Source organism: Camelus bactrianus, chromosome 22, assembly GCF_048773025.1.
Source record: "Camelus bactrianus isolate YW-2024 breed Bactrian camel chromosome 22, ASM4877302v1, whole genome shotgun sequence".
In the NCBI taxonomy this organism is placed as follows: Eukaryota; Metazoa; Chordata; class Mammalia; order Artiodactyla; family Camelidae; genus Camelus; species Camelus bactrianus.
In genome coordinates, this window is record NC_133560.1 from 24160054 (window position 1) to 24186043 (window position 25990).

Genomic DNA, 25990 nt, shown 5'->3' on the forward strand with positions numbered 1-25990 from the left:
GGCCAGGCTTCTCCTCAAACACACTGAGCTTATTCGGATCTCAGGGCCGAATCACCATTTCAAGTTGTTTGCCCATTTTAAAATTGAGTTTTCTATCTTATTGAGCTGCAAGAGGTCTTTGTAGATGCTGAGCACAAGTTCTTAAATATTTTCTCCCAGTCTGTGGCTTCTCGTGTGCCAATTATTATTACCGTTTTCACTATTAATTCATTATTGTTACTATTACTATTTTTATTAATAGGTATGGGCCCAACTTTTAGGGCCAGCCCCGCCATGCTTTCAAGGAACTTCTGGTTTTGAAGTGCAGGTAACTGATTCAAGGTGGTAATTGCATAAATGTTTTCACTGAAGGCAACAGGTTGTAATCAAGGAATAGCAACGGTCAGAACTTTTTATTGGAAAGATTCCTTTGGGAGGAGCAGAGGAACTGAAACGTAAACAATGAAAGCAAAGTCAGCAGGATTCCCCTCTTATATTGGGCCCTCCTGGACCCTCACACATGTGCACACGCACACGCAGAGGCCACCGGCTCCTCCCAGCTGTGAGGGCTGCGCGCGCAGCCCCTGGAGAACCTAACCGCCGCTCAACGGCCAACCCCGCCCCGCTGCGCGCGCAAGTTCCCCTAAAGGGGCGGGGCCAGGAGTGTGCGCCTCAGCACGTGCGCGGGGGCGAGGAGTTCCAGGGGCGGGACCGGCGCGTGCGCAGTGGGCGCAAACGAGAAGGCGGGAAAAGACAGGATGGAGCGACACGGGGTACGCGGCGCTTGTTTCCTTCGCGTGGGCGGCGGTCAGACGGACAGGGAATGGCAGCGATCTCAGGCTTCCCTGGCGGACCGGAGCCCAGTCGCTTGTCTCCTGCCATCGGTGGCTCCTCGTCCGGCTGGGCCCCGATTTCCTGACTGACAGACCTGGCCCTGACTAACAGACCAACTGTGTGACTGACGCGCTCAGCCCAGACGAGGACTGACTTCCACGCTTGGCGAGTGGCAGGAGTAGGGTAGAGAGAGACTCAGACACTCAACGCACCTCACCCGTTTCTTTTCTTCTTTTTCTCTTACCTCTTCTCCCTCCTCAAAGGACTCAAGCCGACCAACACCCCAGTTAGGAGCCCAGCCCCTCCAGCGCCCCATCCGGAGCCCCTGCATTCACCCCAGCCCCTCCGGGTCTCCCCATCTCAATCCTGTACCCCTGGCACAGGGTCCCCCTACCCCACGCCCCCAGTCCTCATGGTGCCTGTCCCAGCTCCCCCCGTCTCTTCTGGGGGTCCCCACCATGCCGCAGAGGCACACAGGGTTGTCAAGGGTTGAAGAGGCGGGAGGTGAGGAATCTGACTACTTCTAGCCCTCCCTCCCTCCTTCGACCTCTCAATTGCTGGCTATGCTCACAGGTGGACATGCCCCACGTAGAGGGCAAGGACCAGGAGCCACAGCTGTTCAGGGAGAGCAAGGAGCAGCAACAGGGCGAGGAGAACCGCGAAGAGGAGGCTGGTCGGGGACCAGCTAGGTGAGGAAGAACCAGCCCAATGGGTCCAAACAGACCCCTGAGTCCTCATTCACCCTTTTCTTCCACAAGACCCTACCAGTGTCTTCTCTTGGTGTATTTGTTGCTCATACTTGTCCAGCATCTCCCATGTGCCTGGGATATAAGTGCTGGGGACACAGCAGTGAGCTGACATTCTGGAGGAGGAGAAGGTCTATAAACTCAGAAATATACAGTAGTCAGGGGAAGGGGAGGGAAATAGGGGTAGAACGCATGCTTAACATGCATGAGGTCCTGGTTTCAATCCACAGTACCTCCATTTAAAAAAAGAAAAAGAAAAAAGTAGTCAGGGGATGCTAAGTGCTATGGGGGAAAAATAGGGAGAGAGTGACAGGTGGCCAGTTTAGATCAGAGGGTCGAAGAAGGCTTCATGGAAGAGGTGACAAGTGAACCATGAGGGTAGAGACAACTATGCTACAGGCAGAGAAACAGCAGCTTCAAAGGCCCTGAGGAAGAACTATGCTAGAGCAGCCTGAGTAAGAAGGAGGTAGGCAGACAGGTAATGGGACTTTGGATGATAATTACCCATGAAGAAGTCTGGAATAGAGAAGTGACAGGAAGTGACTACAGCAGGGTGAGGTCTGTTGTTAATAACGTTTTATTGGAACAGGGCTGCTTCTGCAGAGGTGAATTGTTGTAACTGAGACCATATGGCCTGAAACACTGAAAAGATTTCCTATCTCACCCTTTGTAGAAGTTTGTAGGCCTCTGGACTAAAGTATTAAAAGGCTCCCTCTGGCTGCCATGTAGAGAATAGATTATCTAAGGTAGGCTTGGAAGCAGGGAGGCCAGTGATAAGGCAATTGAAATAATTTAGGTGCAAGATGACTCTGACGTGGATCCCAGGTGGATCCCTGGAATTGATGAGAAGTGGTCAGATTCTGGATAGATTTAAGAAAATAGAACTAACAGAAATTGCTAATGGAGTCAATGTTGGAGTAAGAGAAAGAGCAGGGTCACGGATGACTTTCAAAAGATGTTTTTGTCCTGCACATTAATTTACCAGATATTTATTGATAGTCTATTTTGCCCAGGCACTGTTTTAGATGCTGGGGGTACAATAGTGAACAAATCAGAATTCCTGCTCTCTTGGAGCTGACTTTCTTTCACGTAGCAGTGTGCACTTAAGGTTCCTCCATGTCTTTTCATGGCTTAATAGCTCATTTCTTTTTAATGCTGAATAATATTCTCTATACCACGTGGTACATTTTCACAATGTACCACAGTCTATCTACTTGCCTATTAAAGGACATCTTGGTTGCTTCCAAGTTTTAGCAATTATAAATAAAGTTGCTATAAACACTCACATGCAGGTTTTGTATGGATGTAAATTTTCAGCTCCTTTGGGTAAATATCAAGGACCACAATTGCTAGATCATATGGTAAGAGTGTTTTTAGTTTCATAAGAAACTGCCAAAATATATTCCAGAGTGGTTCAACCCTTTTACATTCCTGTCCTCAGTGAATGAGAGTTCCTGTTGCTCTACATCCTCACCAACATTTGGTGTTGTCAGTGTTTTGGATTTTCCCCCATTCTAACAGGCGTGTATCAGTATCAGTGTTGTGTTGACTTACAACTTCCTGATGAGGTATGAAGTTGAACATCTTTTCATATGCTTATTTGCCATCTGTGTATCTTTTTTGCTGAGATGTCTGTTCAGATCTTTTGTCCGTTTTTAAGTTGGGTTGTTTGCTTTCTTATTGCTGAGTTTAAAGTGTCCTAGTATATTTTGTATATCATTCCTTCATCAGGTATGTGTTTTGCAAAGATTTGTTCCCAATGTGGCTCTTGTCTTTTCATTCTCTTAACAGTGTCTTTTGCAGAGCAGAAGTTTTAAATTTTAATGAAGTCCAATTAACCAATTTTTTTCTTTTGATATTGTGTCTAAGAAGTCACTACCAAACCCAGGGCCATCTATATTTTCTCCTATGATATCTTCCAGGAGGATTATAGTTTTTTGTTTTACATTTAGGGCTATGATATCGATTTTGAGAGAATTTTTGTGAAAGGTGCAAGGTCTGCGTCTAACCAGTTTTTCTGCATGTGGGTGTCCAGTTGTTCCAGCACCATTTGTTACAAAGACTCTCCCTTCTCCACTGAATTTTCTTTGTTCCTTTGTCAAGGATAAGTTTACTATATGTGTGTGGGTCTATTTCTGGGCTGTCTCTTCTGGTCCATTGATATGTTGTCTATCCTTTCACCAGTACCACACTATCTGGATCACTGTAGCTTTGTAGTAAATCTTGAAATCAAATGGCATCAGTCTTCCAACTTAATTGTTCTCCTTCAGTATTGTGTTGGCTATCCTGGGTCTCTTGCCAAGCTGACTTTCTAAAAGATAGACAGTACTTTTAATGTGATTTTAACTGGTGGCAAAGTGATGTGAAGAAACAAAACAGAGAAGGAGCAACTAGAGTGACAGGGAGTTTAGTTGGAGATCTCTAAGGAGGTGACATGAGAAGGAGCCAGCCAGGAGGTACCCATGGGCCCAAACATTCCAGGCAGAAGGAGCCTCCATTACAAGTCCCTGAGGCAGGAGTAAGCTTGGTGTGCTCACAAAACAGTGGGAAGGCCAGTGTGTCAGGCATTGTGATTGGTACTAGGGGTAACCCGGGCACATCGGACAGAAACCCTCATACCCTTCTAGTGCTCCCATCTGACTGGAAGGCATATATTGAACAAGTACTGACACAGAAGAGGTCGGGGTCCTGGGAAAACGTTTTCCCTGTGGTCAACCAGCACTAAATGAGTGCCCTCGAATAGGTGATGCTAAGTCATAAGGTGACGGAGAGTCGGTGCTGAGTAAGCTTGGGGTTGGAAAGAGGAGCTGAGAGAATAGCTCATGCAAAGCCCCTGCCCATGGCTTCAGGGAGCTGAAGGCAGGCCCGTGTGGCATGGGCAGGGGCATGAGTGCAGGAGGAGGGCTCAGCAGGGACCAGGTAACAGCATTTTGTTGGCTATGAACTTGATCCTGAGGATTTTTTTCTGTAACAGCTTTATTGAGCTATAATTCACATACCATACAATTCACCTACCTGAAGTGTACAATTCAGTTGTTTTTAGTGTATTGACAGAGCTGTGCAACCATCACAGTCAAATTTATAACATTTTCATTGCCCTAAAAAGAATCCTTGCACCCCTTAACCATCACTGCGTCTTTCCCAGTCCCTGGCAATCACAACTCTACTTTCTGTCTCTACAGATTTGCCTCTGCTGGATATTTCATATAATACTGGAGTCATACCCTTATGTGGTCCTTTGTGACTGGCTTCTTTTACTGAGCATGATGTCTTCAGGGTTCACCCATGTTGTAACATGTATTAGAACTTCAGTCCTCTATGTGGCCGAATTATATTCCATATTATGGATCTATCACATTTTATTTATCCATTCATCAGCTGATGGAAATTTGGTTTGTTTCTGCTCTTTGGCTCTTGTGAGCAATGCTGCTATGAACAGCCATCTATCAGTTTTCATTTCTCTTAGGTAGATACCTAGGAGGGTCAGAAAAGTGACATGCATTCCTGTTATAAAAAGACACTGGCTGCTTTGTGGAGAATGCGTGAGAGAGGGCATGAGTGGACCTGGGAGAGAGGTGGGAGGCTCCTGAGAGGGTGGCATCTAGCAGGGTAGATGGAGAGAAGATGCGGGGGGCAGTCATTTTGTGAGGCATGAGGAAGAGGATGAGCCGAGGTTGTCTCCCAGCTTCAGTGTGCTGGAGCCAGCTCCTCCTAGCAAGAGCCAGTTCTACTTATCTCTTCTCAACCTGGCATTTAGTGATTTCATGTTGGTAGCTTGAAATTGGCTATAGTAGGAGTCTTTGCACCATGGAAATTGGCAAACACTACAAATCAAGGCTTCCCCCCTCTCCCCACCCAGAGAGCCAGTTGCTAAATGCTTACCAGCACATTACTGCTCCTCAATTTCTGGCTTGAGGTGGCTTGCAGCAGGTGGTGGTCTCCCTGGCAGAGGTGAGAACACGAGTTCCATTTCGCCCTTGTTGAGTATGAGGTGGCCGGAGACATGCACATGTATGCGTCCAGGACAGGGTTGGACTTTCTGACTCAGAACTCATGGTGGGGCCAGGGCTGGAGATGGGAGTCACTGTTCCAGTGAAGCACCTCACCTGGGGATAGAATGAGGCTTGGGACAGGGCCCTGGGGACTCCAGGCAAAAAGCCAGCTTTCTCTGGCCTCCCAGCTTCCTCAGTTGTAAATCAGGCCACTGGGTGGAATGGTTTCCAGGTGTGTGCTGTCAATTGGTGACCAGAAAAAAAGAAGGAAATGGCTGAAGTAGTTTGTTTGATAATGTCTTCCTGCAAGTAGCACATTTAGACTGGGATCTAAGTGGTGAGGAGACAGAAAATTGCAAATCATTGAGAGACTTCAAGGATTTCCAAAAGAGCTCTGGGCCTAGAAACAGATGGGTTAGAACCAGTGCAGGGACCAGTTAATAGATCCAGCAGCAGACTCTCAGTGACATGATTAAAATGTGAACACATTTCGGGAGAGGAAAGCAGAGGGTGAAAGGAACAGGCTCGGCAGCTTCGATTCAAACCTTCCCCCTTCCTGGCTGTACTTCAGCAAAACATCATTTTGCTCAAGCGCCAGAGATTCTGTTGTGTTTCTCCTTGAATGTTTGATTAGCTTGCCTCTCCTCCTGGGACTGCTGCCTGCGGTGGTCATAAGTGGCTGGCGGATTGTTTACTTGTATATCTGTTCGAGGCCACGGAGGGAGGGCTCCACCGGCGGGCGGCTCTGGCTCACACGCCTGCCAATCACAGCTTTACCTGGAGCGAACAGATGGTCTCTTCACTTAGACCCATTTCCTCTGCCGTTCCCGGGCCCCCTGCCAGGCTGGGCCTGGCTTGGATCTATGTCCTAATCCTCGAAGCCGAATTAGGGACTCCGTAGAAGGACAGACCATCATAGATGAGCACAGGGATGTGTTCACAGCCCCCACCCCGACCCCCCCACTGCCCAACCCAGAGCACAAGGGGCCTACTGTGTTGGGCCAACTTCCACTCCCTGGCCTCCATCCAGGCTTGGGCAACAGAAGCAGGCCCGGGAATGGGGGAAGCCAGTGGAGAGGACATGGTGCATTTTGTTTATTAAAGTTAATTGGTGAATGCAGGCCCAGGGAAGCCTATGATTCATTAGCATCCTGATTAATATGCAGCTGCTGAATATTAAGAAAAATGAAATGGAAAGGAATCAATCCCCCAAGGAGAGGTTGGGGGAAATCAAGCAGCTCTCTGCAGACATCTGATGCAGGCCTTTGTCCCACAACGAAATTTGAATGAGCCGAATTCAAGTGATTTTTCACCATTTGTGTAGCTGCCACAAAGACCAGTTCCAGCCTCATCCCTTGAGCCAGAGAGAGGAGTGACTTTGAACAGTTAGCAACTCAAGCAGTTTGTGAGCAATTACACAAAAAGAAGCACCGGGTTCTATCATTGATTTTAATTTCAGTATCCTTACACTGTTGGGATAACAAAGCAACTGCAGGTACAAAGTGGCTCAAGAGCAAGAATGTTACACCAGGCTCTGAGGCAGAAGTTCATTCATTTAGGTATTCTGGGAACATGAACATTTGCGATGCCTTTGGAATGAGTGCAATGCAGTCCCTACCCTGAGCATACATGGTGACCTGGGGGGAACTGACATGTACAAACTGGCAGTGCTGTGATTAGTTAGCAAAAGTATGGTGGAGATGCTCAGAATGTTGCCTTCTGAAGTTGACAGAAAGGGAAAATCATTTCAGGTGAAGTCTGATGGGTTTGGTGTAATTGTGGAAGGTTCCAAATCACTAGGAGTGGAGGGTGAAAAGAAGTGGGGGCCAGGGCCCTGGAAAACCTGCTGTGCTGTGCTAGGGAATTTACTTGATCCTGTGGTTGGTGGGGGCTCTTGGAGGCTGGGGAGCAGGAACAGGAGTGCAGTATCAGATTTCAGGTCTAAGATCACTAGGGCCCAGATGAGAGTGATAGGCATGGGGTTGTAAATGGTTGTAAATGGAGGAGATGATAGGTTTGGGAGAAATAAAGGAGATAGAAATGAGACTTTGTGACAGGATACAGAGGAACAGAGAGAAGCCAGGCTCCAGGCTGACTGCTAAGTTTCTAGTTGATAACCAGGTGGCTTTTGGTGTCATTCAAGGAAATGAGCAGGGAAGACAATATTGGGTTTGGGGGGAAATAATGTTGATGTGCAAATTTAGAGGCATTTGAGATGCCTCTGGGACAGCCAAGTGGAGAAGACCCAGAGGCAGTCAGGTGTGTTGTTGGGAGCTTGGGAGTTAGGCGTGGGCTGGTGATGATGTTTGGGAGACGTGGAAGTGTGGATGATAATGAAAGTCCTTGCTCGTCATTCATTCATTTACTCAATGCTTTCATTATTCTTCACGTGAGGGATAGGTACTGGGGACAGCAAAATGTTTTTTAACAAGAATGCTCAGGGAGCCTTTAGTTGGTCCATTGTTTTCTACCTGATATGTCTTTGCTATAAAATGCCTGCCTCAGTCAGAGGCACACTTTCTCGTCTTGACAAATGCACTGAACACAAGTGTCTGGGCTTGGAGGCAGATGAACATGCATGCTTTGTGTGAAGCCAGAGGAAGGAGGCATAAATCAGAGGGAAGTTATCTTTCATTCATTCAAGAAACAGTGGAGGACTAACTATGTGCTGGATGCTGGGAATGCAGAGGTAAACGGGACACAGCCCTCTGGGGAGAGAAGGGTCTTAACAGTGACAAGCACACAGTGGTAGAGATGGGCTCAGGGTCATAGCTAGCTTCTCAAAGGAGGCAGTGGTCTGGGCTAGGTCTCACAGGTCAGAGAGCAAATACATGCAAAAGCCCAGGGGCAAGAAGCAATCAGGTAAGGAAAACATAAGGACCACGACACAGCCAGTGTCTCAGGCCTGAGGACCTTTGTGCAAATGAGAGCCGTGGCTATCGTGGCTCTTGTGCATCCAAGTTTCAAAGTGCTTGTATCCTGAGCCAAAAGGAAGAGCTCAGGCAGTTGGGGAAAAGCCAAGAAACATAGTTGTCTGGAGAAAGCATCTGAAAATCAGGATGTGTTTTTCTAAGTATCAGTGTCTGGCTTGCAGTCATGGCTGACTCTATGATTGTGTGTGAACCGGTGTATTGAGGAACTGCTGTATTGTCACCTCCGAGTCTCAGCCATTCAGAGCTGGAAGCACCTCAGGGGGTAAGGAGGAAACTAAGGGCCCAGGGGAAATGAGGATTCAGGGAGTCAGTCCACCTGGGTGCCACACCCAGCTCTGCCAGTGACTGGCTGGTGATCCTGAGAAAGTGACACAACTGCTCTGAGCCTGTGTCCTCAGCTATGGGGTAAAGATGATAGGGACAGACCCCAAAGCGTGGTAATGAGGATGTAGCAAGAAGAGGCATGTAACTTAGCATGGTATGTGGCAGATAAAGCAGGGAAATAGGGGGGGAGCTTACCATAATTTTTTTTCTTAATTTAAATCACCATTGGGTCTGCTGAGCAGATTGCAACTTTTTTTTACATGAACCTCATTCATAATGCGTTACTCACAATTTCCACTTTCATGTTTCTAAAGCAGAGTGAAAACTCACAGGCCTTGACAAAGAGATCTGTATACAGAATCCTTCTAGATTTTTATGTTCTTTGCCCCATATATAGTTGTCTCCCCCATACTTGATTTAATAGTTGTTTTATTAAGCTCTTTATTCATTCCATTAAGCTTTAGACAGCTGTCACTTTTTCACCATTTCACTAGCTAACAAGCTAACTGAATTGCATCATTATAGTCATGTGTACAGTGTGGGACAGACCTAACTGTCTAGGGGGGCATTTTTAAATTTTTATTTTTTAACATAACTACCTCTTGACAGGCCACCTCACCGGGTAGGAGCAGAGACATGCAGGTACACTGGCCCCAGATGGTCTGCATACTGTGAGCATCACCCAGATTTAGAAAGGGATGGAAAAAGATGCAGCAGGTTGGTGACGGGAAGATCATCTAAGAAAGCATCTAAACTATTTTTAATTGATGCTTATTTCAAAGCAGCAGGTTGGTGTAATAAAACAACTGTGGGCTTTGGAGTCAGGCAGATCTCCTTGTACTGGAAACTTGGGCAGATTTTGTTTGTGCTTCTGGGTCTGATTTCAGTTATAAGATGGGGATGCCGTCCCTGCCTCTCAGGGGTGTATATGAATGAAATAAACAAGTGTCACCCATGAGAGACACACAACACGGCTTCTCCTCCCACCATAGAGCTAATTGAGACCACTCTCAGGAGAGTTTGGCGCTGATCTCAGTTTCCTATACTTTCAGAAGTCAGGTTTCTAGCCCCTCTGTCGCCACCTCCAGTGCCAACCGCCAGCTGATGATGCTGGAAGGAAAGTCGGGACCCTTTTCCTCTCTGGACTCGAGCATTGACATCCTGAAGAAGAGGGCCCAGGAGCTGATCGAGAATATCAACGAGAGCAGGCAGAAGGACCACGCACTCATGACCAACTTCAGAGACAGCCTCAAGATCAAGGTGCGAGATTCCTCACACTCACTGTGAAGCCCCAGTGAAGGTGGGGTGTTCCTCATGCAAAAGGTGAAAGGCGGGGGCAGGGGGAAATGAAGGCAATAGCTGTCATGTTCACTGCATGGTGCTAGGCAATTTGCCCATTGTACTTCATTTTATCCTGACAGCAATCCTGCAAAGAGATAGAACCCATTTTGTAGATGTGAAAAATGAGGTTTGGAAATAACTTGCCCAAGTCCAAAAACTAGGATGAAGAGCCAAGATCCGTCTGTACCCACAGCCCAGCCCCTTACTTCATGCCAGGGCTAACGGCTGTGGGAGTAGGGGGCTGAGGCATAACCTGAGTTATTACTCCCATCTGTCCTCCAGAAGTCCAATGATTTGTGACAGGAGAGTAGAGGTCCCGGGACATGCCTGGGGCTTGTGTCTAACAAAGCCTGATGTTATGTTCAGATCTGATATTAATGGCTGTCCCTGATGCTTCTTCAGAATGCATAATGGGGGGGGGGGTGTGAATATAGCTCAGTGGTAGAACGCATGCTTAGCATGCACAAGGTCCTGGGTTCAATCCCCAGTACCTCCATTAAAAAAAAAAAAATACATAATGGATCCTGTGAGTGGGACAGCTTGTTGATTCTACATGTCATCTCTCAATGACAGACTTGACTTTTTTCCCTTTTTACGCCCCCCATCCCTACCTACCTGGTACATAGAAAATTTAGACAGTAGAGAAAAATATAAAAAGGCAGAAAAAATATAAAAACATTCATATGATACCACCACCCAGAGCCACTTGGCTGCATGTTTTCTTCTAGTCTCTGCTCTGTGTACTTTCCTCCTAACCTGCTTGAGCTTATACTATTTACATAATTTTGCACCTTGCTTTTTAAAAAGAAAAGTTTAACCTGTAGGCAGTTTCACCCCTAGTCACTGGAGTTGTTTTTACCACTTTTATAAGAGAAACTGCAGAAATCTTAAAGAGCCATCTAGAACAATGTCTTGTGATGCCTCTTGTTTGCTTTTCCAAAAACACACCTTATTCTTTAAAAGGTTTCGGACCTGACAGAGAAGCTAGAGGAGAGGATGTATCAGATCTATAATCACCACAACAAGATCATTCAGGAAAAGCTCCAAGAGTTCACCCAGAAAATGGCAAAGATCAGTCATCTGGAAACAGAGCTCAAACAAGTGTGCCACACTGTGGAGACCGTGTACAAAGACCTGTGCGTCCAGCCTGAGGTATGACAAAACTCACGCATGCGGGCGCAGCCTGAGGAAGGAGAGTTATAGCAGCAAAGATGAAAATCAATGTCAATAGAAAGCAGGGGCATTAGCCCCTGCCGCCCTAAACCCCACAGGGGCCACCACCACCACGAAACCCGTGATGATCCCCATCTCACTTGTGACATTGTGCTCCCCTGTCATGTGAGAGCTGGACCATCATTTCCCATGCTTTGTGTCAGCTCTGTGGTGATAGAAAGGACAAAGTCCCCTCTGCCCTCAGCCCGGAGCCCTGGGCAGTGCCTAACCAGGTTTATTTATTACAGCTGAGCCCAGGACTCAGCCACAGACCAGATCACTCGGGAGCAGGGGAAATCCCCGCCAGGTCCCAGCCCACTTCACTGCCCCGTGTTCCTTTTTCCTGTGACTGAAATAACTTTCAGTGGTTACAAGTAAATGTGTCCAACACTGTGGGGTCAAGCATGCAGACTTTATTATCTCTCCTTCCCCTTTGCTCTGCTCCAACGTCCAGCATAAGGCACTTACCCCACATGAGAGGGTCAGAGGGCGCACAGTGAACTCTTGGGGTGTGTATTGGGGGGGTAGTTTGCTTAGGCAGACACCAGGTGGGTCTCACAAGTTGCCTCCGTGTCACTCTCGTTCCCTCTCCCTGATACCCTGTCAAGAGAAGCTTCTGTTCCAAGGTTAGTGAGTCTGTTCCCATCCATAGTGAAAAGTGGCTTGAGAAACTCAGTACAGAGAGTCCCCTCTTCTTTTTAAGGAACACATTTGAATGACTTCAAAAGGGAAATTTTGATATTTAAAAATCAGTGTCTCTCACTTCCCACCATAAGAATTGGCTCCATCTGCCACCTCTCTGGCTCAGCTCAGAGCACAGCATCTCCCTGGGAAGGAGCTTGGTACCACCCAGGCTCCCGGGTGAAGTGTGTTCACTTGCTGGCCATGAACGCCTGGATCCCTGTGATCGCCCTTCCGAGTATCAGAGCATGAATATCATGAGTGCCTGGGAAAGATAAATGCAGAGTTGGTTTGGAGTCTTAACGGCTCACAACCTCCCTTTAAATTCAATCTTCATGTCCCCCCCACAGGCTACTATTTCGGAAGAAGAACAGACCCACAAAGATGGAGAATGCTGACAGCTGCCAGGAGAGCCCCTCTTAGTGACAGCCACCAAGGGAAGGCTTAGAGGCCACCGTTTAGGCTATGATGAGAAAATTGTTTTTCAGAGTTCTGTAATGCATCTTGGCAAAAAACAAACAAACAAAAACCCAAAGCTCCTTGCGCCAGGCCCAAAACTGCAGGAAGTCCAGCCCCCGCCTTTGGCCCAGCTTTGATGCTCCCACAGATTCACTCCACCCCCAACCCCACACAGTTGATTAAATGTTTCATTTTCAACCCAGCCATGCTTCCTTCCAGCAGAAGTGGAGAGAGCTGATGGGCTTTGTGGAAACATATCAGGCCCCTCCTCACCCACAGGAGGGATGGGAGAGCAAATATGAGACAACTGCTTGTCCCATCTGACCCCCAACATCCTGGAGCCACTGCCCCACAGCCCATCCCATGCCCTCACGTCTAGGTAACACTTTACAGCCCTCAGTGTTTGCATTTGCTTTTCCTCAGCTCCCAGGGGTGGAAGGCAGAGATCATGGCCTCCCTTTTAGGGAGCAAAATAACTGTTTTCTTGCTAAAGGTGCAAATCTGACCCTGCCCCTCCCCTGCATAAAGTCATCTGAAGATCCACCCTGCTTGTCCTCAGGGTACCTGTCCTCAGGGTCGTTCTCGCACCTGTAGGATCACCCCCCTGCTGTTTCTGGAACGTTCCATCCAGAATAGCACATGGATGCTATTTAACCATCTCTGCCCAGGGAGCTCCTACACCTCCCTCAGAGCTTAACATGGTCCCACTTCCTAAGAGATTTGAGCACCTGTTACATCTCCCTCTATTTCTGTATGGCTCACACTGGAATTGTACATCTTTTTTCTTTTTAATCATCATTTTCTTTATCTGTCCTCCCACGAGGCAAGGGGTTCTGGGCCCCATGTGAGTCACCACCAGTTGCCAGGTACAAACACCTCAGCCTGAAAATGATTTACCTCTTCTCTTTCTCACATAAAATAGGGTGCAGCTGCACTCTCACTGCCTTGCATTCACCAGCTCACTGGGCACTGGGCCCCACTGTGGGGATGCCGGAGGAAGCTGTAAGCAGGCTTCGGAACATCCCTCCTCCAGAGCATAATGGGAGAAAGGACTGGGAGTGTTTCACTTCCACAGTCCCAGTGAGCCACTCCAGATGAGGGACACAGAGTGAGATTTGCCCCATTGACACCGCCAGTTGGTGATGGCTGGGAGTAGGACTTGGGCCTGCTTCCCCTCCCCTCCTTGCTGCCCCTCTTCCCCAGTGAGGCCACTGTGACACTCCACCCCCTCCAGGGATCCGGCCCTCACCTTCGTAAGTGTTCACAGACTCCAGGTTCATGACATGCCGGATCACGTGATACTCGTCAGAAATCCCATTCCCCCCGAGCATGTCTCGGGCCTGGCGGGCAATGTCCAGGGCCTTCCCACAGTTATTTCTCTTTAGCAAGGAGACCATTTCTGGGGTGGCCCTGGGAACAGCACAGACAGGCAATAAGCACTGGATTACAAAGAACTGACCCTGCGCTGGGTGTCCAGGCATCCCTACGCCCTGGGCCAACCCAACTGGGGGCCAGGGGTGGGGTGGGGAGTGGTTACGGTCGCAGCAGCAGACACCAAGCTTCCAATGAGGGAGAGGCAGGGTGGCCCTGGGCCATCAAGGCCAAAAGGGAGAGAGAAAGGGATGAGTCCCCAGGGGCCACCAGGAGAGAAGGACTTCTCTCTCCAGGACCAACTGCCACCATGCCCAGAAGCGGCACGGGGTCCTCCTGCCACACCTCCTCCCCGTTTCTCCCCAAACACACAGCCCCTACTTGTCTTGATCCTTCAAGCGGCCAAGTCGCAGACAGGCTTGAAGGCCCAGTGTGATCTCAGTGAGCATGTCTGCCAGCTTCTTCTGAATCAGTTGGTTCTTGGCCAGTGGGACACCAAACTGGATCCTAGGTGGACAAGGTCAGGGTAAGTATGGGGGGGGGCCCACTCCCCAGTCCCATCCCAGGGTCCCACAGGCCCAGGAAGCCTTCCCAGGCTGCCTCAGCCCCCACTCAGCTCGCTCTGGCCCTGCCGCTGACTTAGCCACTCACTGCTCAGGACTTCTTAGGCCATTTCACAGAGCGGGGAACTTAGGTCTAGTGGACAGGGGCTGGGGGGGTGGCTTGAGATGGAACCTGAGCCCCGCCACACCCTCAGGAGTTCTCATGGCAGCCCCCACACACCTGTCCAGGGTGTACTGCCGGGCCGTGTGCAAGCAGAACTCGGCGGCTCCAAGCACGCCCCAGGTGATGCCGTAGCGGGCATTGTTTAGGCAGCCAAAGGGACCCTGTAGGGTTAAGAGGGGGCCTCAGCCCCACCAAGAGAAGCTGAGAGACCCTGTACAGAACTCTTATGTAGGGGGAAGCCCTCTCCCCAGACACCCCAGACATGCAGTCAGTGTAAACGGGGGACTGACTCAGGGCGGCTGTTTAAGTCACACATGACCCTGGCACCAAAACTCATGCTCATGAAGTCTTGCTCACTGCCTGCAGACTCTGGGTTTGCACACAGTTCTACAGTTCTACCCAGCCCAGGATCTGAGTTAGATGCTCAGATCTAGGGGCTGATGTAAGGAGACAGGAAGATGCACATGCATCAAAGGATTAAGCTGGTTCAGGCCCATGTGTCCCAGGCAGAGCCAGCATGAGTGAGATGGTGGGGCAGCTTCTACACATCAATGAGCCTCTCAAAATCACTACGGTGTGGGCTCTTTGTGTGTCTGTTCCCCAGCTGGGTCCCCAGCATGGAGCCTGCCCAAGAAAAGTGAACCAGTAGGTAGCCTCATACCAGTTCCTAAGGTGGTTGCTGCTCACCGACAGACCAGACGCCTTGGGCAGCACATTCTCCTCTGGCACCTCCACATCATCCATGATAACCATACCCGTGGCTGAGGCCCGCAGAGAGAACTTGCCCTCGATCTTGGGGGCCGAGAGGCCCCGCATCCCCTTCTCTAGCAGGAAGCCCCGAATGCAACCATCTTCACACCGAGCCCACACTACAAACAAGTCAGCCACAGGCGAGTTGGTGATCCTGGAGGTGGGACAGACAGTGAGGGGTCTGGCCACCACCTACTGCCCTTGCCCACCTGCCCGAGGCACCCAGACCCCTCACCAGGTCTTGGTCCCATTGAGGGTGTAGCTCCTGCTGGATGGGTTGTGGCGGGCTCTGGTCTCCATGCTGCCAGGGTCACTCCCATGGTTGGGTTCTGTGAGCCCGAAGCAGCCCAGGAGCTCCCCCTTGGCTGCAGGCGTGAGACAGGGTCATGAAGCTGCCTGATCTCCATTCATTCCCTCTCCTGAAAATTGTCGTCCTCTCCACCAAGCCAGGACAAGGCAGGTCTGGCCCTGCCCTCATAGCACTCCCAGGCGGTGGGGAGACAGGTCTTACCCAGGCCATAATTACAATACCATGATGAGGAGAGGCCCCCACAGGAGTCAAGAAGGGGTTATCTAAACTGTCTTGAAGGGCAGTGAAAAGGAGTTAAGCAGGAAGAGGTGTGGAGAAGAACAGAGGGACAAGGTGTGCAAAAGCCCAGTGATACAACTGAGAATTCCAAGTAGCTGGGAAGGAGCAGTCAGAAAAATGGCCAGAGATGAGGTGGAAAGGTCAGCAGAGGCCTGTTCACGTGGGATCTCATGGACCCAGTCAGGGACTTCAGACTTTAAACTTTGGGCTGGAATGGGGAGCACAGAAAGTGAATCATGAGGGATATGATAGTGGTGAGAAAGAGGTAGAGTTAAGAGAGATCTAGGAGGAGGATGTGGGGTATGGCTCAGTAGCAGAGGGCATGCATGAGGTCCTGGGTTCAATCCCCAATACCTCCATTAACCAAAAAAAAAAAAAAGAGAGAGAGAGCTAGCAGGATCAAATGTGGGGGTGAGGCCCAGGGTCTAGCAGGGACCCTAAGTGGCCACTGGTGATATCCTTGAGGTGTGAATAGAAAGCAGGGTTGGGGGACAGCCACACTCCTGAGTTTCAGACCACTGGGACTTTCTTCCTTCCATCAGGCTCCACAGGCAGCTGCTCACCCAGCCGGGGCAGGTACTTCTGCTGCTGCTCCTCACTGCCGTATGCGTAGATAGGGTACATGACAAGGGAGGACTGGACACTCATCGCTGATCTGTAGCCACTGTCCACCCTCTCCAGCTCTCGGGCCAGAAGCCCAAAGGCCACAGATGAGACTCCAGCACAGCCATACCCTGGTTGGGGGCAGGGCAGAAACAGGGCAATGGAGGACAAAGCCCTGCCCAGCTGAGACTAGTGACTCCTGGGGCCCAAGAGACAGAGCTATATATGGGCACCTAAGGAGAATTCACAAGGGTTTATTAGTTTCATCCCCACGGCCACTTTCAGACAGGATAGCAGCCTCTCTACAGGCTGGGAAACTAGGCTCAAGGAAAGGAGGGGACTTGCCAGGACACAGTGGAGAGAAATTGACCCTACCTTTGATAGTGGAGCCCAGCACACCAAGCTCCCCCATCTCTGAGATGACCTCCCGGTGAAAAACTGCAAAGGGACAGATGCACAACTTCAGGCGCAGTCCTGGTCCACTGGAATCCCCACCCCAGGGCCAGAGGTGCCCAAAGGCCCAGCTAGAGCAGCCAGAGCTGATGTGCATGGTAGAGGGTGCAGTTCCAGTAGCAGGAAGAGCTCCAGGGGGCCCACCCGCCTGCCTGGGCACCTTCGTTGCGATTGGCCAGCAGGATGCGGGGCATGAGGCGCTCCTGGCAGTAGGTGCGGAAGCTGTCCCTGATGAGGATCTCATCTGCTGTCAGCTGCTCCTCCAACAATAGTGGGTCTCTCCAGTCAAACTCTGGCCGCAAGGCTGAGGCGAAGTTGGAGGGGGTAGGACTCTACTCAGGCCCACCCAACCACCACACCCCACTGAATCCTCAATCCTCAGTCCCACCCCTTCACCCCTCGTCTCGCTCCCAACAAATGTGGGCTGCAAACAGGACTGACAAAGTAGCCTTTTTCCGGGAAACTCACTGCCTCAGCGCCTCTGGCCCTGGCCACGGCCCTGCCTCCCCGCCCGGGCTACCCTCGGATTCCGGGACAGAGCCCATCCGGACGGACAGACAGTTGGGCAAGGGGTCGAAGAAGACGCGCGGCGCGACGAGGGGTCCTTACACTTGGCTGTTTGGCTCTGCGTCTTCCCGCCCTTCTCTGAAAACACAGAACGGGAAAATTACCCCGGGAAAGTTCCTGAGCCTCAAGTTTCTCCCTCCCCGTCCCACCCCTGGCCCAGCACTGACCCGTCTGCGCCGCCGCTGAGCTCCATGAGCGAAGGACGCGCAGGTCGGTTCCGCGGCTCAGTAGCCGCGCGTAGACGCCTCTCAGGGCCATGTGGGCAGCGAGTGGGCGAGCGCAACAACCACGGCCCACCTGGAGTAGTGGAGGCGTCTGAGCGGAGCAGCTCCCACCAGCTGCCCTAGCCCTTTGCACCCCTCGCCCCTCGCCCCTCTCGCCAGTCCTCACCTGAAGCCTTTCGGCTCACGGCACAGGATACAAAGCAACTGACCACGGCTTTTGACCTCCGGCGAGGGTGGGCGGGGTAGAGGATGAATAGGGCTTGTCATTGGTTCGTCCTAGTACCCAGCTCCTTCACGGCTCTGTTTTTAAAAGGGTTATGGCAGCCTTGCGGGTGGAAGCGGACGCGCCCAAGCCGCGGCATGCTAGCCTCTTTTAAGGAGCAGAACAGTGACGGGGCGGAAGGCGAGTGCGCCGACCCAATTGGCCAACTGTATTCCTGCTCTGATTGGCCTTAGGATGGGGCTCGGCCCACTCCTGGTTGGTCAGTAGTAGGGGGCGTGTGCAGTGGGAGTCAGAAGTTAAACCAGGATACTGAGGCACGAGAAAAATGAGTCCTGGAACCCAGGAGCGCAGAACTCGACATCTCCTTTAATGGGGCGCTGTGTGTGGAAGGGGGAGGTGGGTTCCAGTGAGCGATCTCAGCCCAAGCTGTCTGCCAGTCTGTCGCAGGAAGCATGTGTAGCCACATGTGACTGCGAGTGACTTGGTGTGATTCCTTGTGCTTTGTGATTCTGTGCGGTTGATTGAACCTGAGTGACTGTGTATCTGTATGTGAGTGGGGCTGACTGTGACGTTGTGGGGCTGTTGACTATGGGTGGTTGTGTGCCTATGTAACTGAATGTCTTTTTGGTTTCTTGTCTAATTGTAAGCTTGTGTAATGATATTCTGTGTGGTCATGTGTCTGTGTGATACTATGTGCATGACTGTGTTTTGATGATTTTTCTCTCTGGGTTTGGCTGTTATCTTTGTGAGAATATGACTAGATATTTGTGTGTATATCTGTGCAATTGTGTATACCTGTATGTGTCAGTCTATGTGCAGTTATGTGTGATTGTGAGCTTTAGTGTGACATGAGTATATACCTGAATGAGTGGCTGTGCTCACCTAGATCACTTTTATGAGCATCTGTTTGGTGTGCTTTCGAATCTGAATGCATCATGCTTGACTATATCTGAAAGTCCAAGACCCATTCATTTCCCAGTTGGGGAAAATAAGGCCCAGAAAGCAGAATGGTCTTGCTCAGAGTCACAATGGGCCAGGTGCAGAGCAGGGACCAGTACTGGGATCCAAGCCTGCTGCTTCCCAGGACAGCCTCCCCGCCACCCCACCCACCCAGGAAAACCTCTTCCCACATAGACACTCTGGGTAGTTGTGTGTTAGAGTGTTCCGTCTCACACATCGTCTCTGGCTGAGTATGATAGAAATAACTGTGAGATTGTGCCCTAATGTGATCACTAGCCTGCTTATCCCCAAGTGCCTGGGGACTGGGTGTGTTCAGACTCTTCCACTTTCTGGGCCCTTTTTGCCCTTAATATCCAAATAAAATGTTTTGAACCCTCCTTCTCATTCAGCAGGGAGTAAGCCCCTCACCACCCTGAAATGTCTAGGATTCTGCATAGCTCTTATTCTGGGCACCTCCCTCTGCCTGGAGCCAATGGCCTCCCTCTTTCCATCCCTTCCTTTAGCCAAAGCTCCCTGCTCTGGAGCTGTTGTGGGTGTTGGAGTTCTCTGATGCACAGTGGGTGTAGAGGGTGATGACAGCATACACACTAGGAAACCCAAAGAGTCTCAGGCTATCTTGGAAGACCATCATCTGTACTGGCTACATGCTCCCAAAGGCCTTATCTCCCAACCAGATGCCCCACTGCCCCTCTCTGAACCCTCATCCTCTTGCCTCACCTTTCAGAACCAAACATGCCTGTTAGTGTCTTATCCTAAATCAAGGAGACCTCTTCCCAAGAGAGACTCTGCTTTCCTATCCAGGAGACCACTCTTAATTTCAACCACATAGTTTTGTTGAAGTGAAATTCACATAAAATAAAATAAATCATTTAGAGTGTATAGTTCAGTGGCTTGTAGTATATTCACGACGTTGTGCAATCACCATCTCTGTCTAGTCCCAGAACACTTCCATCACCCCAAAAGGAGACTTGTACCCATTAAGCAGTCACTCCCCATTTCCTTCTCCTTCCCAGCCCCTGGCAACCACTAATCTTTCTGTTTCTGTGGATTTTCCTATTCTGGACATTTCATATAAATGGGAATCACATAGCATGTGACATGTTGTGACTGGCTTCTTTTACATAGCATGTTTCAGCCATGTTGTAACATGTATTAGAACTTAATTCATTTTTATGGCAGAATAATATCCCATTGTATAGATGGACCACATTTTGTTTATCCATCCGTTGATGGACATTTGGGTTGTTTCCACCTTTTGGTGATCGTAACTAGTGCTACTGTGAACGTTGGTGTACAAGTATTTGTTCATGTACCTGTTTCCAATTCTTTTAAGTATATACCTAGGAGTGAAATTGCTGGATCATACAGTGACTCTATGTTAAACTTTTTGAAGAATCATCAAACTGTTTTCCATAGTAGTTGCACCACCAGCAGTGTGTGATGGTTCTCATTTCTCTGCATCTCACCAACACTTGTTATTTCCTTTTTTTTTTTTTTTTTTACTAGTCATCCTAGTGGGTTTGCCAAGCTGGATTTTACATTACATTTTTGCCCCACCTCCCCTTTTGCAGCACATCATTTTTTTGTCTTTTTGTGTGATACATTTATGGTGCCCCAACTCTGGATGTGTCTGTGGTGTGACGTGCCTACATCTCGGTAAGGTTGTATGCCTTTCACTATCAGGGTGTTTAATTCCATGTTAGTGTGGGTGTCTGTGTTTGGGTGCGCCCCCTATTGTTTGGCATTACTAGTTGTGCAGTTGTGTGGCTAATTACATACTGTATCAGAGACAGGTGGCTGTGATTCTGTAAGGTTGTTGGTTTTATATGGTACTGTGTGTTACTGTGTCTGTGCCTGATGTAAAACTGTGTGCATGACTACATTATTGTATGCTTATGAATGTGGGTTGCATTGATGTGTTTTACACTTTTGTGTCTGAGGCTTCATCTGTGTTTGATGGGGTTGTGTGACTGCATCTATTATAGTTCTGTGACAATATACCCAGGAATCTCCGTGTATCTGTTCAGTTGTGGCCTTATTGTGTCTGTGTGATTGTGTGTGATTTGGGTAACTGTGTGATTGTCAGAGCCTGATTATGACTTCTACATCTGAAGGATTGTGTGACTATAATATTGTACGACTGATGTAGTATATGGTTGTTTTCAGGCCTGGGTATAGTATGTCTGTGCATGGTCTCTATGACACACAGATATACAGTTATATGTGCAGGGACCATATGGGGTGTGTGATTTAGGGACTGGGAATTTGTGTCAGTACGTAATCACACAGTGTGTGTGTGTGTGACTATGAATTATGTGTCTGTGATGTGTGTCTCTGTCACCCACCTGGACTCCCTCAGCACCACAGTGGAGGTCTCTGGTGCAGAACCTCATATTCCTCCCCCATATTAGGTAGAATTCAAGCAGCAGCCAGGTCTCCTGCAGGTCAGGTACTTCCTGTGACCCAGTCCAGTGGTCCCATCCCACCCAGGAGTGGGGCTCACCTGCTCCCCAGCCCTCATCACACTGGAGCAGCTGTAACTGCACCAGTCTCAGCCTCCACACAGCCATACTCATGCAGCATACTCATACTTTCCCAGCCCCCACACAGCCATACTCAGGGGGGTGTCTATGGCAGACAGTGATGGCTGATTGGGGGGGTCTTTCCTGCCACTAGTCTCAGACCAGAGAGATCACAGCCCAAGAAAGCTAAAACCAAGCTAATTCCCATCCCCCAGCCCTTTCACTCACTGGGGAAAGAGCCTTGGCTGTTCTGGGCCCCCACCTGATAGCAGCCTCCAACATCTGGGGAGTCTGATAATGCCTGGCTTGGCAGGGAGTTCATGCCAAGTCCCGCCATCAGCACAGTTGCTGCTGTTTACTGGGGAAGGGGAAAGCTGCAAGGCCCTGGTCAGGGGCAAGGGTCTCGAAGCTCCTTCCCAGAATCTCCATTCTGCTCGTCACTCCTTCTCCAGGACAGTAACTGAGAGCAGACCCCAAGTCTCTCCTTTGGGAACCCAGTGCCTCACTCTGCCTAACCCTAGAACCCCCAACCTCAGAACCTCCAGCCCCTGAACCCCCAGCCCCTGAATATCTGATTGGCTTTGGATACAGGATCAATCTTTAAGGCTCAGCCCCAAACAGACCTCAGTGAGGTCTGTTCCCCAGAAACGGTGACCCCCGCCTTTGCCTGCCCCTTATCAGGGGCTGCAGCCAATGAGCTGAGGGCAGAGAGGAGCCCTCCAAGAGGCCATCAGAACCTCAGAGCCCACGAGGTCGCCAAGGGAGAGGAGGCCTGAGTCCCAGGGTGGGCACCAGCCAGCCATGGCTGCAGCGGAGACCGCCTTGCCCTCCATCAGCACGCTGACGGCCCTAGGCCCCTTCTCGGACACACAGGAAGACTTCCTCAAGGTGGGGTCAGGTGGGGTCTAGATGGGCTGGCTGGGGTTCCAGGCTGAGGCCACAGAGCTGGGGGATCAGGTCTGCATCTTGTCCTGGAACTCAGAGATCTGGACAGGACTGGGTGTCCTCAGTGCAAGCCAGGGGTCTGAACTTAGTCTAAAAGCTTAGACTTAGTCTTCTGTCATAAAATACTGAGTCTGGGAACCAAACAACATGGGGATCTAGGCTTAGTGGGACAACCACAATTACCAGAGGGAAATTGCGGACGTGTCTAGGGGACATCCAGGAATTAATCTCGGAATTAATCTTGTTGAGGGACAGGGAAGGAGAGAGAGATTCTGGGGGGGAAACTGAGGCAAGGCTGAGCCTCCCCTAGCCTTCCATTCTTGGCTCTGCCACCCCTTCCCCCATGCCTGGAATGTGACTCCAGATAATGTAAGTCTTATCTCCTGTCTTCAGCCTGACCCGATAGACCTCTGTCCTTGGAGCTGGAGAGGGGCGGGCAGTGTGAGACAGTGGGACAGAATGACATGACAGACAAGCAAACAACACCCCTTTACTGAGTCTCCGGCCAGTCTGCCCCATCAGGGCATCAGGCCCCCAACGCCTCTGGGCAGGGTACCTTGGTATTCACTGAAGCCTCCAGCTACGGGCTCCCTCCCACAGTGGTGGCGCACTGAAGAGGTGCAAGACTTGGGCCCGGGACCACCCGACTCCACCAGGCCACCCTTCCACGTGAGGCCTGAGTTGGAGGACACGCCCAGGGAAGACGAAGACGACGAAAGGGACGCGGCTACCCCCTGGGACCTGGATCTCCTCTTCAACAACTTCCCGTGTCCAGAGCCGGGCGGCGCGCCCCAGATCTGCGCGCCCCAGAACTGCGCTCTGGTGCCTGGCGAGGGCCCCGGGGCGCAATTCCCACCGCCTCTCGAGACTCAGGGCGCGTATGCGGGAGGCCCAGGGCTGGTGGCTGGGCTCTTGGGTCCCGAGGAGCACCCGGGCTGGGTGCGCCCGGCCCCACGAACCCCAGCCCCCGACGCCTTTGTGGGCCCCGCCATGATCCCGGCCCCGGAGCCCAAGGCGCTGCCGCTGCAGCCAATGTACCCGGGGCCGGGTGCGGGGTCCTCTAGCAACTATTACCCGAGGACGGGGCTTTCAGTGCCTGCAGCGCCGGCCGCCCCCTATGGGCTACTATCCGGGTACCCCGCGCTGTACCCGATGTCCCAGTATCAAGGGCACTTTCAGCTCTTCCGCGGGCTCCCGGCGCCAGCGCTCGGCCCCGCCACGCCCCACTCCTTCTTGAGTTGTCTAGGACCCGGGACAGCGGGTGCAGGACTCGGGGGGACCACAGGAGACCCAGGAGGGACTGCGGAAGCCGCACCGTCCAAGCGCAGTCGGCGATCGTGGGCACGCAAGAGACAGGCGGCGCACACGTGCACGCACCCGGGCTGCGGCAAGAGCTACACGAAGAGCTCGCATCTGAAGGCGCATCTACGCACGCACACGGGTGAGGGGGCGGGGCCTGGCGCAGGGGCGGGGCCTTGGGAGCAGAGAGCGGTCGAAAAGCTGTAAACCAGGAGCAAGGGGCGTGGCTAGAGGCGAAGACCCGCCTCAGGGTGCGGACCCGTAATGCCAAAGGCGGGGCTAAAGCAAAGTCTCGGCGCAAAGGGCTGGGCAGAGGAAGCTGGGGACCCGCCTGGAATGTCAGGAGCTGGACGGGTAGCAGTGCAGAAGGCGGGAAGGGACTGAAGGAGGACCCGGAAAACCCAGGAAGCATTTCAGGGAACTGACGGTTAAAACCTGAGCCAGGGACGGGCGGAGGAGCAGAAAGCCCTGCAAGCTGTGTAGGGGCGGGGCTAGAGGAGGGACTGCAGGGAACGGACAAGCTTGGCATACCTGGTGCGGGGCCAAAGACATAGGGTTCAGGTGTGGGGTCAGCGGGAGCAGACTTGGGGGTCAAGCGCTGTAGCCAGTAGTATAAAGGAGGCGGAGCCAGACTGGCATACTGGAGCTCAGGAGATCGGACACAAGGGCAGAGTTAGTTTCAGGGGTCCAGACGCAGAAGTAGGTCCAGGAGAGTAATGGTAAATAGCTGGGAAACTGAGGAGGGTGGGCATAGGAGGAGAAGCTGGGTCTTTAGGAGCCGAAAACAGGGGCGAGAACGTGGAATAGAGGCGGGGAGAAGGGATGAGGCCTATGCTAGCGGTACGCACAGAGGATGGGGCCACATGTACAGACCTGTCCAGGGACACAAGGAGAAGGACCCAAGCCTAGCAGGGGCACAGTGTACTCACCAGAGACAGGGCCTGGAAGACCAGGTGGATTTCGGGGTTCTAGGGCCAAGGCCAGGGGTAGGATTGCGCAGCACCTGGAGGGTCCCCTAGTGTAAGGGAGGGGTTAGAACACAGGGGACACTGCCAAAGGACGAAGATTGGGGCAGCATCTGGACACAAGGCAGGGTACCAGGGCACAGGAAGTAGGGATAGTGGTGTAGAGGATGCGACTTATGTCCATGAAATGAAAATGGACCTGGTGCCAGCAGGTACAGAAGAAAAAGGGTCGGGGTCGCAGAGGCCAGAGCTGAGTGCAGGTTCAGGCCCTCCCCGAGAGTGAATGTGCCTCCTTAAATTTCGCGATCTAGGCACCTCACTTGCCTCATCCTAGTTCTGGCCAAAGCTGGGCAAAAGAGTGCAGCCAGATGCAGGGGAAGACCCTGGGACCAGGGTGGGCAGTGGCACTCAAGGCTCCCTCGTCCCCCCAGGGGAGAAGCCATATGCCTGCACCTGGGATGGCTGTGGCTGGAGGTTCGCGCGCTCGGACGAGCTGACCCGTCACTACCGAAAGCACACCGGACAGCGCCCCTTCCGCTGCCAGCTCTGCCCGCGCGCTTTTTCGCGCTCAGATCACCTGGCCTTGCACATGAAGCGTCATCTTTGAGTCCTGCCCTAGCACTTGGACCTTCCTAGGTAATGGAGTTGGGACAAGAGCGGATCTACATAAGATGGTTTTCCCTTGAATGAATCCTCGTCTGGACTCTTGGCCCCACACATCCACCAGAAGATCAAGGACTGGCCCATAGACTAGGGTGAACCTCCAACGGAAGCTCCCACATGTCCTTGGCCACAGGGAGCCACACAGTCACGTATGGTCTCATAGACCCAGTGAAATAGATCTCCAAATAAACGGACTCTGATGGATACTTATATACTTCTGACAAAGAGACAGACCCTCAGAGAGCTGGACCATCAGACCAGCTCACAGGTTGCCTAGACAGCGGGAGGGGTTGTCGGGTGAGGCTTCCCACGGACCCTGATTCTAGAAATCTTCACACTGTGACTCCTGAAGCTCCACAGTGACTGGCATCTGCTGTGAATGGTTATGGGTCCTGTAAAAACGCCCTCCCAGATAAAGCTTCAGTATTGGCCTGACTTTGTGGGTTTTGGGTGCTGGAAGATGGGAAGATACTGGGGGGCCATACACACTCACATCCTCATCTCCTAAGCCTGCGCAACCCTCCTCGGTCATTGCAGTCCTTGTCGCCCCTCCTTTCCCCACCCCAAGGTCAGATTACATCGTCCTTGTCTCCTGCCTTGAAACCCAGGGACATTCACAGGGACCGTCT

The 25990-nt window shown here is 51.2% G+C and overlaps 3 protein-coding genes across 4 annotated transcripts; 2 read left to right on the forward strand and 1 right to left on the reverse strand.

Moving 5' to 3' along the window:
- The first annotated feature begins 638 nt into the window (after nt 1-638).
- SYCE2 (synaptonemal complex central element protein 2) lies at nt 639-12564 on the forward strand. Its single transcript, XM_010954184.3, has 5 exons — nt 639-752; nt 1387-1502; nt 9861-10068; nt 11113-11301; nt 12393-12564. The coding sequence occupies exons 1-5, from the start codon at nt 738-740 to the stop codon at nt 12438-12440; spliced, it is 576 nt and encodes a 191-aa protein (XP_010952486.1). The 5' UTR covers nt 639-737; the 3' UTR covers nt 12441-12564.
- Nucleotides 11760-18104, reverse strand: GCDH (glutaryl-CoA dehydrogenase). Of its 2 annotated transcripts, XM_010954183.3 has the most exons (12): nt 17951-18104; nt 17728-17857; nt 17603-17638; nt 17154-17297; nt 16916-16978; nt 16501-16671; nt 15584-15713; nt 15286-15502; nt 14656-14759; nt 14254-14379; nt 13751-13911; nt 11760-12307 (listed from the first exon to the last, which is right to left on the reverse strand). In XM_010954183.3, the coding sequence occupies exons 2-12, from the start codon at nt 17816-17818 to the stop codon at nt 12234-12236; spliced, it is 1317 nt and encodes a 438-aa protein (XP_010952485.1). In that variant the 5' UTR covers nt 17819-17857; nt 17951-18104; the 3' UTR covers nt 11760-12233. The 2 variants fall into 2 exon arrangements, with proteins under 2 accessions (XP_010952485.1, XP_074206754.1); XM_074350653.1 differs by lacking the exons at nt 16501-16671; nt 17951-18104 and having other exon boundaries at nt 17728-17940.
- Nucleotides 18105-22202: 4098 nt separating this feature from the next.
- Nucleotides 22203-25797, forward strand: KLF1 (KLF transcription factor 1). Its single transcript, XM_074350654.1, has 3 exons — nt 22203-22377; nt 23035-23875; nt 25130-25797. The coding sequence occupies exons 1-3, from the start codon at nt 22291-22293 to the stop codon at nt 25303-25305; spliced, it is 1104 nt and encodes a 367-aa protein (XP_074206755.1). The 5' UTR covers nt 22203-22290; the 3' UTR covers nt 25306-25797.
- The last annotated feature ends 193 nt before the right edge of the window (nt 25798-25990 follow it).

Excerpts from the sequence above, each read along its gene's own strand:
- SYCE2 (XM_010954184.3), top strand. Across the intron at positions 1,503-9,860 it reads GCTGGTCGGGGACCAGCTAG|AAGTCAGGTTTCTAGCCCCT; the intron begins GTGAGGAAGAAC and ends CTATACTTTCAG. Across the intron at positions 10,069-11,112 it reads GAGACAGCCTCAAGATCAAG|GTTTCGGACCTGACAGAGAA; the intron begins GTGCGAGATTCC and ends ATTCTTTAAAAG.
- GCDH (XM_010954183.3), bottom strand. The coding sequence starts at position 17,818 with ATGGCCCTGAGAGGCGTCTACGCGCGGCTACTGAGCCGCGGAACCGAC. Across the intron at positions 15,714-16,500 it reads GAAGTACCTGCCCCGGCTGG|CCAAGGGGGAGCTCCTGGGC; the intron begins GTGAGCAGCTGC and ends TCACGCCTGCAG. Across the intron at positions 14,760-15,285 it reads CCAAGGCGTCTGGTCTGTCG|GGTCCCTTTGGCTGCCTAAA; the intron begins GTGAGCAGCAAC and ends TTAACCCTACAG.
- KLF1 (XM_074350654.1), top strand. The coding sequence starts at position 22,291 with ATGGCTGCAGCGGAGACCGCCTTGCCCTCCATCAGCACGCTGACGGCC. Across the intron at positions 22,378-23,034 it reads CACAGGAAGACTTCCTCAAG|TGGTGGCGCACTGAAGAGGT; the intron begins GTGGGGTCAGGT and ends TCCCTCCCACAG. Across the intron at positions 23,876-25,129 it reads GCATCTACGCACGCACACGG|GGGAGAAGCCATATGCCTGC; the intron begins GTGAGGGGGCGG and ends TCGTCCCCCCAG.